Source organism: Elgaria multicarinata, chromosome 3 (assembly GCF_023053635.1).
Source record: "Elgaria multicarinata webbii isolate HBS135686 ecotype San Diego chromosome 3, rElgMul1.1.pri, whole genome shotgun sequence".
Classification (NCBI taxonomy): Eukaryota; Metazoa; Chordata; class Lepidosauria; order Squamata; family Anguidae; genus Elgaria; species Elgaria multicarinata.
Window position 1 is genome coordinate 16,756,008 of NC_086173.1, and position 16,400 is coordinate 16,772,407.

At 46.6% G+C, this 16,400-nt stretch overlaps 1 protein-coding gene across 1 annotated transcript; it reads left to right on the forward strand.

The window, feature by feature from the left end:
- The first annotated feature begins 283 nt into the window (after window positions 1-283).
- Window positions 284-16,400, forward strand: FAM50A (family with sequence similarity 50 member A). The gene is made up of 14 exons (XM_063119413.1): window positions 284-390; window positions 765-889; window positions 3,757-3,841; window positions 4,016-4,115; window positions 6,021-6,178; window positions 6,363-6,439; window positions 6,655-6,721; window positions 6,999-7,060; window positions 8,369-8,445; window positions 9,242-9,296; window positions 10,984-11,032; window positions 11,671-11,741; window positions 12,008-12,118; window positions 16,223-16,400. The coding sequence occupies exons 2-14, from the start codon at window positions 779-781 to the stop codon at window positions 16,229-16,231; spliced, it is 1,032 nt and encodes a 343-aa protein (XP_062975483.1). The 5' UTR covers window positions 284-390; window positions 765-778; the 3' UTR covers window positions 16,232-16,400.

The window sequence follows — 16,400 nt, forward strand, 5'->3', positions numbered from 1 at the left end:
TTAGCTAGCAGCAGGTTTACGACGACGCAAATTCCTACAAACAGAAAGAAAGTAGTTACACACGTGGCTGTCCTTATAAATTTCCGGCTCCCTCCTGTTTTCCCACCCCGTGAGCCGCTCCAATGCGACGTATATAGAGAGAGGAGTGTCACCAGAGCGTCGCCACTCTGTGACCGTGGAGACTCCTAGCCAATGGCGGCTTTTGATTTTTCCCGGAGGTTCCGGCGGTGTATCAACGCAGTCATTTTTCTTTCTTCCTGTGTAGAGAGAGAACAGGAAGACTCCTGGCGCGTTTGAATGACGTAGGCAAAGCAGCTGGTGGGCTCTGTGGCTGGCGAAAAGGGTTTTGTGACTACCTGGAGAGGAAGATTTCCCCGTTCTCTTGACCAGGCAAGAATCGCCTCTCTAAACCCTCACCTGGTTACTTTTGCACTTCAGCGTTTCCCCCGCTAGATTTAGAGAGGGGAAACACCCCCCCCCCCACACACACACCGTCTCCTCTTCGCTTCTGATTCACCCTTGTCTCCTACTCTCGGGGTCCCCCTTTGACGTGCTGGGATTTATTTTAAGGGCAGAGCTGTGGGTCAGAGGTAGAGCCAGTACTTTGCCTCTGGCAGGCCCCAGTTTCAATCCCTAGTCACGAAAAGCCTCTTGGGGAGGCTCTGGATTGCCACATAACGGGCCATAGTGGGCCAGAGGGACCAATGGTCTGGCTTGCTACAAAGGCTGCTTTATATGTTCATCTTGTGCTTTGTGGTTCTCAGGTCCATCTACCACCATGGCGCAATACAAAGGTGCTGCCAGTGAGGCTGGCCGGGCACTCCAGCTGATGAAGAAGAGAGAGAGGCAGCGTGAGCACATGGAACAAATGAGGCAGCGCATTGCTGAGGTGAGGGGGAAGAAGGGTGGGTGGGATGCTGTTTTGTCGAACCCTTACAGGAGATGATGCTTGAAGGTGCTGAGGAAGTTGGATGCTACCATAAGGAGTAAGGTCCAGAATTGTTCAAGCAGGGGAGCGGTGGTGGAAGGGGGGCTCTTGGGTGCAAGAAATGGGGGGGAAGGCATCAGGGGCAATGTTCTTTTCTTTGTTGCTAGGTTGCCAGAAAGAGCAGATACAAAGGGCTGCATTCTTGACCATAAAGATGTTTGTGTGTGCTTAAAGATGATGGTGTTTTCCTGTGTGATGCCAAAAGTTTCTTTGATCCCCTTTTGTGCTATTTCTAAAGCTAAAGAGAGCTTAAAATCAAATGTACATTCTAGCAAATATTTGATATCACAGTGATGCTCTAACTCACATCTAAGCTAAGCAGCAAGGGTCAAATCAGTTTCAACCCAAAATGTACCTATCTACTGACAATAGTAACCGATAGCTCTTGCCTTATGATTATAGGTGTGCACACTGCATAACCTCAGTTGGCTCTACTTTTTGTTAACTCACAATCTCCTTCAAGGATATGGATCTATCTTCTTCTGTGAAAAGAGATGAATGGGGGGTACCATGGGTCATTTGGCTGAAATTCTCCACTGCATGCTTTCCCATTCAATCCTCTCTAGAAAGATTTCATAACCCTCCTAGATGTCTTATTGCATTGCCAGTTTTCTCTTAAAGGTTTTTATTTTTCTGGTGTGCGCTTAACATATTTGTCCTGTACTACTATTTCTTCAGTCACCTGTCCTTCCTGACTCCTGTACATTTTGTTTTCGAGACCTTGAGATCCCTATGCAATTGTTTCCCTCTTCTGTGGTCCCCGCCCCCATTTCTTTTCCTGCAAGGCTATGGTTTGCAGTTTTCCTCATTGTGTTACTGTCAGAAATGGTTAATTTTTCTAAACTCCATTGTCACATAACATCTCTTTGCAAGAGACATTTCTTACTGTTTGAGAAAGACCTTTCCCTCCCTTAAAACCTGAGTGTTGCTGCCCTTTCTTTTTCCTCTTATTTGGATAATGACATTAACATATTTAGATAATCCAAGACATCTGCTAATTAAACATTGTTCATTAGCTTTGCTGTGTCCAAGTGAACTAAAACTTAAATGGATAAACCTCTGGCTGTCCCATTCACCTTCTGAAAGAGAAAAATCATCTCAAATGCATGCAGAAATCTCTTGAATAACTTACGTTTTCTGTCTCCAACAAAGAGGGTAAAATAATTCTAGGCATCCAGAAATGTGATACTGGTGCCTTGAAAAATGCAATACACTCAAGCCCTAAGATAAACCCTGTTATTATCTTGAATGTTTGTTCCCACATTACAACCTTAATACCAGACACATACACTTTTAAATCTCCAAATGTGGCAGGAAAAAAGGTAACCACAGCTTCTACCACCAATTCCAGTCCTAACATCTGGCCTCACTTTGTCTGCTGTGGCTAGCAGGACTCCCATGTGTGTCATACTGGGGTGGGAACAAATTCAGCTACCTTGTCTTCCACTATGTTAGGGGATTTAAAGTTATGTGTCTGGGATTAAGCCCTACTTTAATGTTTTTGGAATTACAGAATAAAAAGGAAAATTTTTCATTAAAAGCAATAGAACATAAATGCCACACAGTATGTTTAGTGTAGAGGAGCAAGCTAATTCTTGGTTACTTTGTCCAGTGGCTCTGACTGATTTGTAGGTCCATAGCAGACATTCACAATTGTCTCTTTTTCCCTGTCTTCACCCAGATCCATTCACAGGTACTGACATTGTCTTCATTCTGGACCTGGGTGAACCTACTTTTTTTTTCTGCGATGCGTAGCATTCTAGACTCCTTTGCTTCCTTTTCCTGTCTTTCTCTCATAAGCTATAAAACCTTGAACAATAATGATATACCAGTCTTGAGAGCTTTCCCACCAGGTCTTAATAAAGACAGCTCTGCATCTGACAACGTTCAGCTCCCTTTGCTTGCTTCCCTCTATTCCTTCTTAGTATACAAAAATGCTGTGTACTATTGCTTGGAAGTCTCAAATGGGTGGTCTCCTGTCATCTTGGGCCTTACTGTAGTTCTGCCAACATTCATTTCTTCCAAACATGATTACAGAATTTCCTGCTTGGTCTTTATCCTTTGGGCTTATGCCACCAGCCCTGTAGATCATAGTTTAAAGATCTCCTGTCTGGGTTGCCAAGGCGATGCTCAAAGGTATTCTTTCCAGCTGTATCTCGGAAGCTGTATGTTGTCTCAGCTGTTGGTCCCTTTCTTGTGGAATGTGACTCCTCATGGTCGAAGAAGTGGAATTCCTCCTTGCAACATCGCCTGTACAGCTGCGGGATCTCCTTGAGGATTTGTCCATCCTCAACCAAACTTTTCTCATTGACGAGGATCTTTTCCTTTTCCTATTTAATTGAAGCCTGTAGAAAATGTACGTAATCTGCCCCAAACCTTTGGGTTCTCTTGGGCTATAAATCTCAAGTGCTTAGTGTCACCAAGGGGAGGGCGAGATGTCATGTGAGAGTTTTCTAGATGCCCTCCCTCCACCTGCAGCACAGAGGCTGGTGAGCCAAACTCTGCCTGGTGTAGTTGTACATCTCTGTAAGTTTAATCCAGGGGTAGGCAACTTGTGGCCCTCCAGATGTTGTTGGACTGCAATTCCCATTAGCCCTAGCCAGCATAGCCAATGGCGAAGGATGATGGGAGTTGCAGATCAACAATAACTGGAAGGCCAGAAGTTGCAGGCCCCAGTTTAGTCCAAGAAGGTGGACCTGGACCTGGAACATCACCAGGGGGTCCCAGTTTCATGTTGCAAACCTGATCTGCTCTTTCCCCCATGGCAGGAAAACATCATGAAGTCAAACATCGACAAGAAATTCTCTGCCCATTACGACGCAGTGGAAGCTGAGCTGAAATCCAGCACCGTTGGTGAGTGTGTGTGTGTGAGAGAGATAGACAGAGAGAGAGATCAATGCTGGGCGAAGAACCCAGGAATCCATCTCTCAACAACTGAAATGAGTGGACCCTACCCACATACACCCTGTCCCGTGCTGGGCATTCCAGCCTAGGAGGCCTGATTCCCTGCACTTTTTCTTCTGATAGGCTTGGTGACACTCAATGACATGAAGGCCAAGCAAGAGGCCCTTGTAAAGGAACGGGAGAAGCAGCTGGCAAAGAAGGAGCAGTCCAAGGAGCTGCAGCTGTGAGTGGCGGGTGTGCTGGGTAGGCGGTTGGGTGGGACGGGGAGAAAGCTCTTCTCTTCTTGATGGACGTTGTTCTGTGTGATAGGGTGGCATTTTAGCACTGTAGTGGCTTAGAATCTAAGCTGTGAGCCAGGAGCACCCAGTTCAAGTCCATGTAATACTAGTACAGCTTTCCGCAACCTGTTGCCCTCCAGGTGTGTTGGACTACAACTCCAAGCATCCCCCAGCCAGCACGGCCAATGGTTGGGGAGTATGTGAGTTGTAGTTCAAAACATCTGGAGGGTGCTGAGCTCCCTCTCCAACCCTGCTAGGGCTGGCCATCACTCCGTGGCATTGATTGATTCAGGATAGGTTCAGGATAGGCAGAAGAATGTGCTGCTTCCTGCCTTAGCATCACTAACCTACACAATTCGCTGTCTAATGAATTAAAGTAGCCTCAGTGGGTTTAAAAAGTGTTTGTGCTGATGAACAGAGGAGATGTCAGTCAACTAGCCAAATCTCTCAATACCAGAGACTAGGGGCAATCCAGATAGGGCTGTTGTTTTCATGTCCTCCTCATGAACTTCTGAGAGGCATTTGCCTGGCTACAGTTTGAAACGGGAATATTGGGCTAGTGGTTCTTTGGCTGTTCTTGGATCACATCAGCCACAAAAGTGACTACGTGGCTTTGAACAGGCCACTCAGCATCCCTGCCCCCATATTTGCAATATGGGGATGATGAGAGCGGCCCGCCTTACAAGGCTGTTGTGTGGATTATGGAGATAATGTCTGTGAAGTATTTTCAATTTTATGTTGGTAATTTTTGGGGTGGTTTGATTATTTTATTTTTTAATATTTTAAATATGTTTAAAATTTAAAATATAAATTACACATGCAATAAGAGTCATATGGTATTATGTATAGCAATCAATATAATTGATTGTATATGTGTGATGTATGATAATGATAATAAATAATAATAATGTATTATTTATTCTTATTGACGTTTATTTATTTTATTTACGATATTTATATACTGTTCCATATCTAAAATAGATTCCGAATCAGTGCACATAGGAATAAAAACAGTAAGAAGAAAGGTTAAAAACAGCAAATTAAAATTGTTCAATTTAAAACAAAGGACCAATAACAACGATGGCTGGTCAGTTGAGGAAGGCTTCCTGTTTTCAGGAGGCACCAGAAGCATCCTCATGTTGTCTCCTGCTTGACCTCCAAGAGTAGGGAATTCCAAAGAGAAGGGGCCACCACACTAAAGGCTCTTCTCCTAGTGGACTTCGGTCAGGCCATAGGTCCTTGTGGAACCACCAGGAGCCTGCCCTGCAATGACCTTGGTGCAGGTTGGAGAGGGAGAAGGTGCTCTCTCAGGTATCCTGGTCTGAAGTTGTTTAGGGCTTTGTATACTAGTACCAAAACCTTAAACCTGGCCCGGTAGCCAATAGGCAGCCAGTGCAATTCCCTCAGCAAAGGAGTTACATGCTGAAAAGAGGCAGCTCCTGACAACAGCCGAGCTGCTGCGTTCTGCACTAGCTCCGGCGTCTGGACCAACCTTAAGGGCAGCCTCCTGCGTAGCCCAGCATCTCTGGATTTGTCTCCTCTGGCAGCCTCTTTGTTTGGGAAAGACGGCTGACCTGGGAATGTTCTAGCATCAATAGCTGTTTTCTTTCCTCTTCTGTTCCCTTGATCAGAGATGGGCAACTTATGGTCCTCTGGATGTTTTGACCTACAGCTCCCAGCATCCCTCACCATTAGCTATGCTGGCTACGGCTGATGGAAGGTGTGGGCCAAATTGCCCACCCCTGCTGTTTTTCAACTCCCTGTCCTTCTCAAAAGATCTCGGAACAGGTCCTTTTCCTTCCCCCAGGTCGGCTTGTCCTCTGAAGCTGATTTTGGTTTGCCCCTCGCAGGAAGCTGGAGCGGATGCGGGAACGGGAGCGTAAACAGGAGCAGAAGCGTAAGATCTCAAGCTTGTCCTTCACCCTGGAAGAGGAGGAGGACGACGACGACAACGATGAAGATGATGGGGAAGAGGAGGAAGACGAGGAAGCAGAGTTGGAGCGGGAAGGTGAGGAACAAGAGGCTGGGCATTTGCAGAGGAAAAGGGAAGCCTAGGTAGGCCTGGGATAATGGTGGTAGTTGTAAAATGGGGTGCGGCCACAGAGGACGCAGAGGATGGCTGCTGTCAAGCCCAAGCAGTGGAGTGTCGAGGGTAGCTCTTCATTCATGCCGCCTTCTCCCGCCTCCCTCAGAACTGCCCCCCAAGAAGAAGAAACTGGGGAAGAACCCCGACGTGGACACCAGCTTCCTGCCTGACCGTGACCGTGAGGTATGGTACCGCCCTGCCCTCCGTGAGAGGGCAGGGCAGGAATTGGGTGCTCTTCCTCCCTGGGAGTACCCAACTCCCCTTCCCAGCTGCATCTTCCACGTCACACTGCTCCCTCCTTTCCCCCCTGTGGACGGCTCCCTTTCATACTAGAGTGTTAAACTGACTGCTTTTGCCTCCCCACCCCACCCCCCCACCCCAATCTCGTTGGCTTTCAGGAAGAAGAAAACCGCCTGCGGGAAGAGCTTCGCCAGGAGTGGGAGGCCAAGCAGGAGAAAATCAAGAGTGAGAGATGGGCTGGCCAGCATTCAGAGGGGGCGGCGGGAGGGGGATGGTTACAGGAAAATCCTGGAGGTTTTCCATATCGGTGGTGATTCAAGAGGTTTTGCCTCTGCCCTTCTCTTAACTCTTTAAGGGCGCAATCCTATGCATGTTTAAGCAGAAGAAAGTCCTACAACTCCCAGCATTCCCCAGCCTGTATATCTGGCTGGGGAATGCTGGGATTTGTAGGGCTTTTAGGATTGCACCCTAAACTGTTCCCCCCACTCTCATCTCCGGCCAGGTGAAGAAATTGAAATCACTTTCAGCTACTGGGATGGCTCCGGGCACCGCCGAACTGTCAAGGTGAGCTTTGCTCCCTGCCAAATGGGTCTCTGGTCTCAGCTTAGATAAAGGAGCTGGTGTTTTAGCATGTGGGTTGCTGACAGCCCAGGTCGTTGGCTTTCTCCATTCAGTACACAGACCCACCTTGAGACGTTTGGGGTCCTGGGCCAACTTTTAAACATTGTTGCTCTTCCCCTGCCCGTTCGCCTCCTGCCCCCTTTGGCAGTCTTTCCCTAGACCAAGCATAGAAGTTGTCTATCTCATATATATATATATATATATATATATATATATATACACACACACACACACACACATACACTCCTCCTTCCTCCTCCATGGGGTTCCTAGTGTCTCCTATCCACGGAGCTCATCAGGTGCACACAAAAAGGGACACTTTTTAAATATTTTCTTTGTCATTTCCTATTACACAGCAGAACCAAAATTCCAATGAATAAACTGGCATCCTTAACCCACCACCCCATTCATTAAAAACTACTGTCACAAAATAATTCACCAATGTATCAATTAGAGGTTGACACCTAAATCTTATATATAAAATGCAAACACACTAATTTATATTTATACCTCATAGAGGGAGGAGGAGACAGACAGACTGTAGTGTACTGTTTACAACAGCTTTCCACAAACCTAGTGTTCTCCAGATGTGTTGGACTGCAATTCCCATTATTCCCAGCTGAGTTGCAGTCCAATGCATTTGGGGTGTTATAGGTCCCTTCCATTGAGCAAGGGGTTAGATTTGATGGCCTTATAGATCCCTTCCACTGAGCAGGGAGGTGGATTTGATGGCCTTATAGATCCCTTCCACTGAGCAGGGAGGTTGGATTTGATGGCCTTATAGGACTCTTCCATTGAGCAGGGGGTTGGATTTGATGGCTTTATAGGTCCCTTCCATTGAGCAAGGGTTGGATTTGATGGCTTTATAGGTCCCTTCCATTGAGCAGGGGGTTGGATTTGATGGCCTTATAGATCCGTTTCACTGAGCAGGGAGGTTGGATTTGATGGCCTTATAGGTCCCTTCCATTGAGCCGGGGGTTGGATTTGATGGCCTTATAGGTCCCCCTTCCATTGAACCGGGGGTTGGATTTGATGGCCTTATAGGTTCCTTCCATTGAGCAGGGGGTTGGATTTGACGGCCTTATAGCTCTCATATGATTCTATGAGAAAAAGCAGGATATAAATGTAATACGCCCATGTACACACATGCAATCTTTGAAGTTTCTGCAAGCTATATTTTTGGGTTGGGTTGTGGGAATGCAAGTGAGAGAAATGCATTCCGGACTGACTCTTGTTTTCCCCGCAGTGCAGATGAAGAAGGGCAACACCATTCAGCAGTTTCTACAAAAGGCCCTGGAGATTTTGCGCAAGGACTTCAGTGAACTCCGGTAAAGGCCTCGGCAACGTAGAGGGTTTGCTTATATGGAGCAGGGCGGGAAGACATTATTAGCAGGCCTGCATGGCTACATATCTGCCTCCCTTACACTGTGGCCCTTTTAAAATGTGGGTCACTGTATTCTAGTGGGTATTGGAGCTGGCCCAGGTTGACCTGAGTTCAGATCATGGCCTTGTGTAATGTCACTGCAGCCTCACATCTTCATCTATTAAATGGGAATGATTCGGTGATACATAAGGGAACATTACATAAAGTCAGTAAGAAACCAGCAACACAGACTTGTAACGCAATTGTCATATATAAATTGAAATAACAAGGAGTCTGTGGCACGTTATAGCTTTTGTGGACCCAATCCGCTTCCTCGGATGGCATGGTGTGCATAATATATGCATGGGGTTGTCGGATGAATGAAGAACAGGGAGGTCAGGGGAATTGAAATGCAGAGAGTACAGTCAGTAATAATGACCTTATTAACAGTGACCAGGCACAAAGCGGTTGTTGTGTGATAAGAGACATCCTTCCATTGGTGAGTTGGTGAACACATGGGGTGTGATCAAAAGCCTTTTTGATCAAAAGCCACACAAGATAGAGTTTGAACTCCATGAGGAATTCTTGTTCAACTGTTTCACCACAGTGAAATCTGTTAAATTGTAATAGCAAGCAAACCTCTGGAGAAGTGAATGCTGTTCTAGATCATGTGGGGTTTGGGGATGATAGGGTATTAGACTTTGGGGCGGGGAAAGGGGAAATGCCCCGTTCAAGCTCTGAATAAGTGTCTCCCCCTGCAGGTCAGCTGGTGTGGAGCAGCTTATGTACATCAAGGAAGATCTGATCATCCCACACGTGAGCTGATGCCCTGGGCCTGTCATGTCGCCTCCTCTGCTGCTCAGCACACCCCTATCTTGATGGGGGGCCCATTATCTAAAGCAGACATTCACCATCTTTGTCCTAGGGGTCTAGGAGTCAGAAGCTCTGAGCTGACCTACTTTGCCTTTCCCAGAGTATTCCCAGGGAGGGGGAAGCTTGTTTTAAACTAAAACAAGGAGAAAACAGCCAACAGGCTGTGCATGTGCTCTCAATCTTCCACCATATCATTGGAGATGGTGACAGGCGGTGGGGCGGAATTGGGGGCTCCATGAAAGATAGGAAATGACCAGTTATTTAGATCTTACATTTTTACTACTATCGGTGCCATCTAGAATTTTTTTCTGAGCCCTTTCCAGCTTTGCAGTCCAAGTACTGCTGACCAGGATTTCAGTCTAGCTGGGACAGGGAGTGTACAAACTCCCAATCACACTGTTAGAGGGCATGCTTCAGAACAGTTCCAGGCAACCTGAAGAGTGTATGTATGTAAATATACAGTGTATATGTAAATATACAGTATGTATATATATGTTTTTTCATGTGTAGAGAGAGCGCCTGGGGGGTGGGGGTAGACAGATGAAAGGAAACCTGTTCTTGTTTCCCAAAGTCCCCTGAAAATTAGCTGTCAGTCAGTGCAGTCAATCAATGTGGAAAGCAGGGTGGGACAGAGCCTTGGCTAAGCACTCTTGGACCTGTGGAAGGGATGGGACTTGAGTGAGGGCAGGTGCCACTGCTCGTGACCCCTGAGAAGGGTTGGCTGCAGGAAAGGCAAATGCTATTTTGGGTTGCATTAACAGAAGTATATCTCCCAAATCGTGTGAGGTATTGGTTCCCCTCTATTCGGCCCTGGTTAGGCCTCCTCTTGAGTATTGCGTCCACACTTCAAGAAGATGGCAGACAAGCTGGAGGGTGTTCAGAGGAGGGCAATGAGGATGATCAGGGGTCTGGAAACAAAGCCCTATGAGGAGAGACTGAAAGAACTGGGCATGTTTAGTCTGGAGAAGGGAAGATTGAGGGGAGACATGATAGCACTCTTCAAATACTTGCAAGGTTGTCACGCAGAGGAGGGCCAGGATCTCTTCTCGATCCTCCCAGAGTGCAGGACATGGAATCATGGGCTCAAGTTACAGGAAGCCAGATTCCAGCTGGACATCAGGAAAAACTTCCTGACAGAGCAGTACAACAATGGAACCAATTACCTAGGGGGCTCTCGCACACTAGAGGCATTCAAGATGTAGCTGGACAGCCATCTGTCACGTATGCTTTAAGGTGGATTCCTGCATTGAGCAGGAGGTTGGACTCTGTAGGTCTTATAGGCCCTTTCCAACTCTACTATTCTATGATTCTATGATGTATTTCAAAAGAGTAGACTTCAACATCCATTACTATCACCACCACCCTAGCATTGCTGTGAGGTCTTCCTTTGACCCAAATCAGTGCCCAATGTGGGATGGTTAGGCCAGGCTCAATCACGTCCACCTGAGAAGAAGTAGGATGGCATTCCCACCCACCCTCGCCCAAATTCCCACTTCCTTTGTGCCTTCTGCATCAACACCTGCTGCAGCAAATGCCGCCTGCCGCAAAGATGAATCCATCAGCTGGGTATGGGCTGGGGAATGTTTCTGAGAGCTTTCTTCCCTAAATCCTTTTCTTCTCACCCATCTAGCATCACAGCTTCTATGACTTCATTGTCACCAAGGCTCGAGGGAAAAGCGGTGAGTCTTTTCTGCCCTCCCCCTGTTTGCAGCCCTGGCCTTCCTCGGATAGGAGCCCACCTGGATAGGAGGGTCCAGGGCTATTGTGGTGATCAGAGTCTGAATGGGCTGTGATTGCATGTTGGCTGAGAAAGGGCATTGTCTGAGTGGGAGAAAAGATGCAGCGGTGTAAGTATAGAAGAACAAAAGGGGCAGTTTGCATGGACTCTGACCTGTGATAGGTGGACGATTTGAAAGCGTAGTACAAGGATGCAGAACCTCAGGCCCAGGGGCCAAATCCAGCCCTTCAGGATCCCCCAGATGGCCACACCCCTTTCCCTGGCTCCACCCCCTCCATTCTAGAGAGGATGAAATGGCTCTCCTAAAGCTGAGTTACTGGCAGTGAGAGCTTTCAGCTACAGTAGGCTGGCATTTTTGATCTGGAGCTACTCCATTAATAGAATTTGGCCTTCGGGCTGAATGAGGTCCTGCCCTCCCTGGTTTAATGATTGGGACAGTGGTGGAGAGAAGCTGGAAAGGTATTTGTGTTGCACTGGCCGAAGGGTGAAGGTTGGAGAGTAGGGTTAAGGCTGTAGGGCAGGTGCTACATGTTCCACTATGCGTCTTCCCCACTCTCATGTGTACATTCCCCAAATCAGGGCCGCTCTTCAATTTTGATGTACATGACGACGTTCGGCTTTTGAGCGACGCAACGGTGGAGAAAGATGAGGTGAGGAGAAAGAGACCTGACTTGACTTCGCGAAGTCTCTGGATGCTGTAGGCTTACCTCTGAAAGAACCCTCTACCCAACAAAAGCGCAGCGCTGTTGGCTCTGACGCTGTGGAATCCAGGCAGCTGTCCGCCCTCCTCCTTCCTCCAAACTCTTCTTGTCATTGGGACTTTCTAACTCCCTATTTCCATTCTGAGCTGGTTGGGAAGTGAATTCCCTGCTGCAGGCTCCCGTTGACTGACTCCTCTCTTGTCTGCCTTCCCCAGTCCCATGCTGGCAAAGTGGTGCTTCGCAGCTGGTATGAGAAGAACAAGCACATTTTCCCTGCAAGCCGATGGGAACCCTACGATCCGGAGAAGAAATGGGACAAGTATACGGTAGGGAATGAAGCAAGTTGGTCATGCTGGGAGAAGGATTCTGATGAAGATTGGGAGCCCTGGAGCAAGGAACGTTTGGTGGCCGGGATGTGGGGTGGGGGTTACCTCCAAGTGTGTGGGTAGCTAAAATAAAGTCCTACTAATTTAGACCGATATTAATTTACTTAACACCATTATTTCATCTATGCTGCCTTTCATGGCAATACCCCGCCAAGGCGGCTTGCACCTAGACAGTGCTAAATAACACATCAAAAATCAATCAAACCCTAATCTCTACCATGCAGCATTAAAGCAGCACTAGTGAAAACCTTTTTCTGAGTGCTCAAAAAAAGCTTTGTATGCACTACCGTTAAGCCTTACAACAATCCTGTGAGGTATGCCAGTATCTCTCCCTGTATTTCTGGTGGGGTCTGAAAGCTGAGAGAGAGTGGCTCACTTAAGCTGAAGCAGTGAATTTGCAGCTGAGATTTGACCGCCCAGAGAGCTTCAGCTATTGGGCAGTATAGAAATGTAATAAATAAATAACTTATTCCCTTACCCATCAAAGGCCATACAGCTCAATCGTCTGTCTTCACAAGCTGTCTGTTCCTGGAATTTAACTTGCCAAGTAATCTCCATCCCCTAATGTTTAATCTTCCTCCAAAATATACCATATTTCTTCGATTCTAAGACGCACTTTTTTCCCTAAAGTAACAGCTCTAAAAATTGGGTGCGCCTTAGATTCGATGGCGCCTTAGAATCGAAGAAATACGGTAATTACATTTGTCGAGTCTGCAGCGGGACAGGCGGGGAAAGAGGGTAGGGGGTGAAGAGCGAGCGAGAGAGAAGGGAGTGGAGAGAGAAGCGGGGGGAGAGGGGCAACGTCTCGGAGCATCTCAAACGTTGCCGCCGGGAGCCGGCTGGGAGGGACCCCAGCTCCGGCAGGCCAGCGAGCTTCCAAAGAGCTCGGCCTCGCCTCTGTTAAGGAGATGGGAAGCGGAAAAATCACCTGAGCAGCGCTGGTTGGGCTCGCCCACCCGCCCCCTCCTGTCCGTGTGAATGGTGCAGACCAGCTTTTGAATGCATGTGTGGCTGTCCGTTCCCAGGCAGGGGACGATTGGTTCCTGCTTCCCATTCATGTAACCTGCCTCTATGCGTGTGCGTGTGGGTGCACACGCACGTGTCTGTGTCTCACTCGCTCCCTGTTCCTCTCCCCCTCCGCTGCGTGTATGTACCATAAAATTGCTTTGCTGGCTGATTGGAGAAATTTATTTTTTCTTCGAATGAAAGCTTTTTTTCCCTGTTGGTGGCACTGAAATTAGTGTGCGCCTTAGATTCGATGGCGTCTTACAATCGAAGAAATACGGTACGATCTTCAAATATGGGAGGTTTTGGTTACCACACCCACCTAGTAGCTACCGATAGTCTTGTCCTGTGTAATTGTATCCAATATTCATACAATAGCTTGAGGACAGATTTTTTTGTTGAGTCGCCAGAATAATACTGTTCCAATCTGCGTTTGAATTTGCACCTTTGCATCCCACTGGATCAGAAGGGTAAAAGGCTACAGGCTCAAAGTTTTTCTTTGAAACAAATCAATCAGTTTAGCGATGCACATTGCCAAACAGTATTATCTTTATAGAGTAAATATTATGATTAATTTGAAGAAATAGAAACATTAATATTTCCAAAATATTATAAATGGTTGGAGAAGGTCGTAAGAAAGCAATCAACAAACCAGTATAAATGGTTTAAGAATGGTATTTAAATGTCACTAACAAAACAAAGCCATTTGAATAGTAATGCTAGGCCTACATTTTATTCCAGCCTATAACTTGGATATTATTAGACTATTCCTCTGTGATAAGCCAAACTCCAGTGCAAGGGGTCATGGATCCTTCCATCTTCATCAGAGCCAGAACAATAGAAAGGAAAGGAAAACAAGGGAGGTGGGATTGGAGGATAAACAATAGGAGAAAAGTAGAATGAGGTGGAGTGTGGCAGACCCTTCCTTCTTTTTTCTATACGGGATCCTGAAGTCCATTTTCTATTCATCAGAGATGAGGTCATATCACATCTCATGTTTTACGTCAGTTTGATATTGAAGCATGTGTTCTTCCACCCTGCCTTGCCCACAGTCTTTCTAGGGAAGAAGTCACTAGTGCTCCTTGCATTATCTTCCCATAGCTACCTAAGCACATTCCACATCAGCATCTTCTCCCAAACCAGCCCAATCTGCACGATGCCTGTTGCTGCGCCTTCAACATCTTAGTAGATGCAAAGTGTCCTTTGTCCTTATTTATCATCAGCCCAGATACCAAGGTCACATTTTGGCCGTTACGAAGATTCAGCAAAATTCCAAGCAGATTTTTTTCACAGTGGGCATCCATCTTAATAATGCATTATGTCTGTTCTGGAACCTGCGGAATCCGGTGGTCCCTTGGTTCTAGCAAGGACAAATAAACAAATACTGTATAAGGGCACTGGGAAATTCTCCTGCATAAGCCCCATTGAAATGGTGTCCAAGAGCACCAGTGAAATCTGCAAAGAACTTAAAAGCCTGATAGAGTTTTTTGGGGAGGGGGGAGTTATTGTATCTCTCTCTCTAATATCTCAAAATAGTGAAAAAATGTGGAGGGAAGAAGTTTGAGGGTAAAACTATATGTGGCCTAGTAGCCTGGGGACACCAGATATTAAAGTTTGTTGCATGCAGGTTTAGTAGTCCAGATGGGAGACTGCTGAGACCCCCATGCAAGAGCATGATATAAATATAATAATGATTAAAATAAGGCAATCAATGTATCATTTCTCTTTGGAAAAAAAACAGTAGCAGGCTATGAGTCTCAATAAAGGAACGGTTTCATTATCTTTTTGTTAGCTGCTTTTCAAGCTTCAGCTGAAAGGCAATGGCCTAGAACCTTTAAGTCGGTATAATTGAGAGGCTGTTCAGTCATTTTTCTCTTAGCTGTTTTTCTGCTCAATAGATAGGAGCCCATATTTACACCCCTCCATGGTGCAAAACAGCTTTGAGGGGTGACTGAGTGGGCTAAAGAGCCAGAAAAGAGAGGGTTAAATAGTCTGTGTGTCTTCCCCACCCCCAAACTTATTGTCTCTATGCTGAAACTTGTGGCTGTTCTCTTGTGTGTGTTTTTTTAAAAAAATAGCTCTGTATTGCTTGTAATATGCAGCGTGGCTTATAATTTTCCACGGCAATTGCTCCAGACCTTCATTACTCAGTCCTGTCTGCAAGTTACAGGAGATGGCACTCGTGCTGCAGTTATTTAGTACACCTGCAAAACGATCATCATATTGCATCACCCCATTTAAATGCAGCTGTATTATGGAAAGTACTGAGAACAGTAAGAAGGAATGATCAAGGGGGTGCGGAACTCCCTGCCAGTTGATGTCAGGCAGGTGCCAATATTGCTTTGTTTTCAGCACCTGCCTTCCCTGACTGACCAGCCTTGGTTGTATTGGCACAATCTGATTTTAAAGGTTTAATTGATGGTGATGATCATCAACAACATCATCTTTTATAAACTGCCCAGGGAGCTTCGGCTATGGGGTGGTATAGAAATGTAATAAATCATCATCATCACCATTCCCTTTTATTGTTCACTGGTCAGATATTTTATCGATGTAGAGCGGTATATAAATTGTGTGACGAAATAGCATACATCAACCCAAACAATAAAGGGAGGAGGGCTTTTCAAAAGTTCTGTCATCAACCTCTCTTGGTGTTCAATCCCATCCTGCAGTTTCGTTCAGTGGGTGCCTTGTGATTATGCCTAAGGCCCCGTGATCCCTTTCCCCAGCCGTTACCAGAAATGATGATGCTTAACCCACAAGCTCATGGCCTTGTCCTTTGCATCATTACATTTCCTCTCCCATGTTTACTATTGTGGTCCATGAGGTCATCCACATCCTTTTGTAAATGATCCAGGCGCTTGCCGTTCTATAGTCAGCCCAGGCGCAAAGCAGTACCACGCGGTTGAACTGAGTGAGGGCCTCCTTTAGAGACACACCACTTCACTCGGGTTGCACAAGGGATTAGGGGGGCGACACAGTGCTTCCTACTGCAGTCCAGGGAAGGAATAACTCCCGCCCTCTTTTCCCTCCCCACAGATCCGCTGAGCAACTGACGGAGCAGGCGGTGGTGTTTGTGTCGTATATGGCTGCGTGCTGCTTTCCCAAGCCTGCTGCAGGATCTCCTTTTTAGCCAAGTCCTTCCCCCAAATTCTGCAGCTGCGCTTCATCCTTCACTGTATCAACCTTCGGTAAAATAAATGCTGCCTTTCCCAAA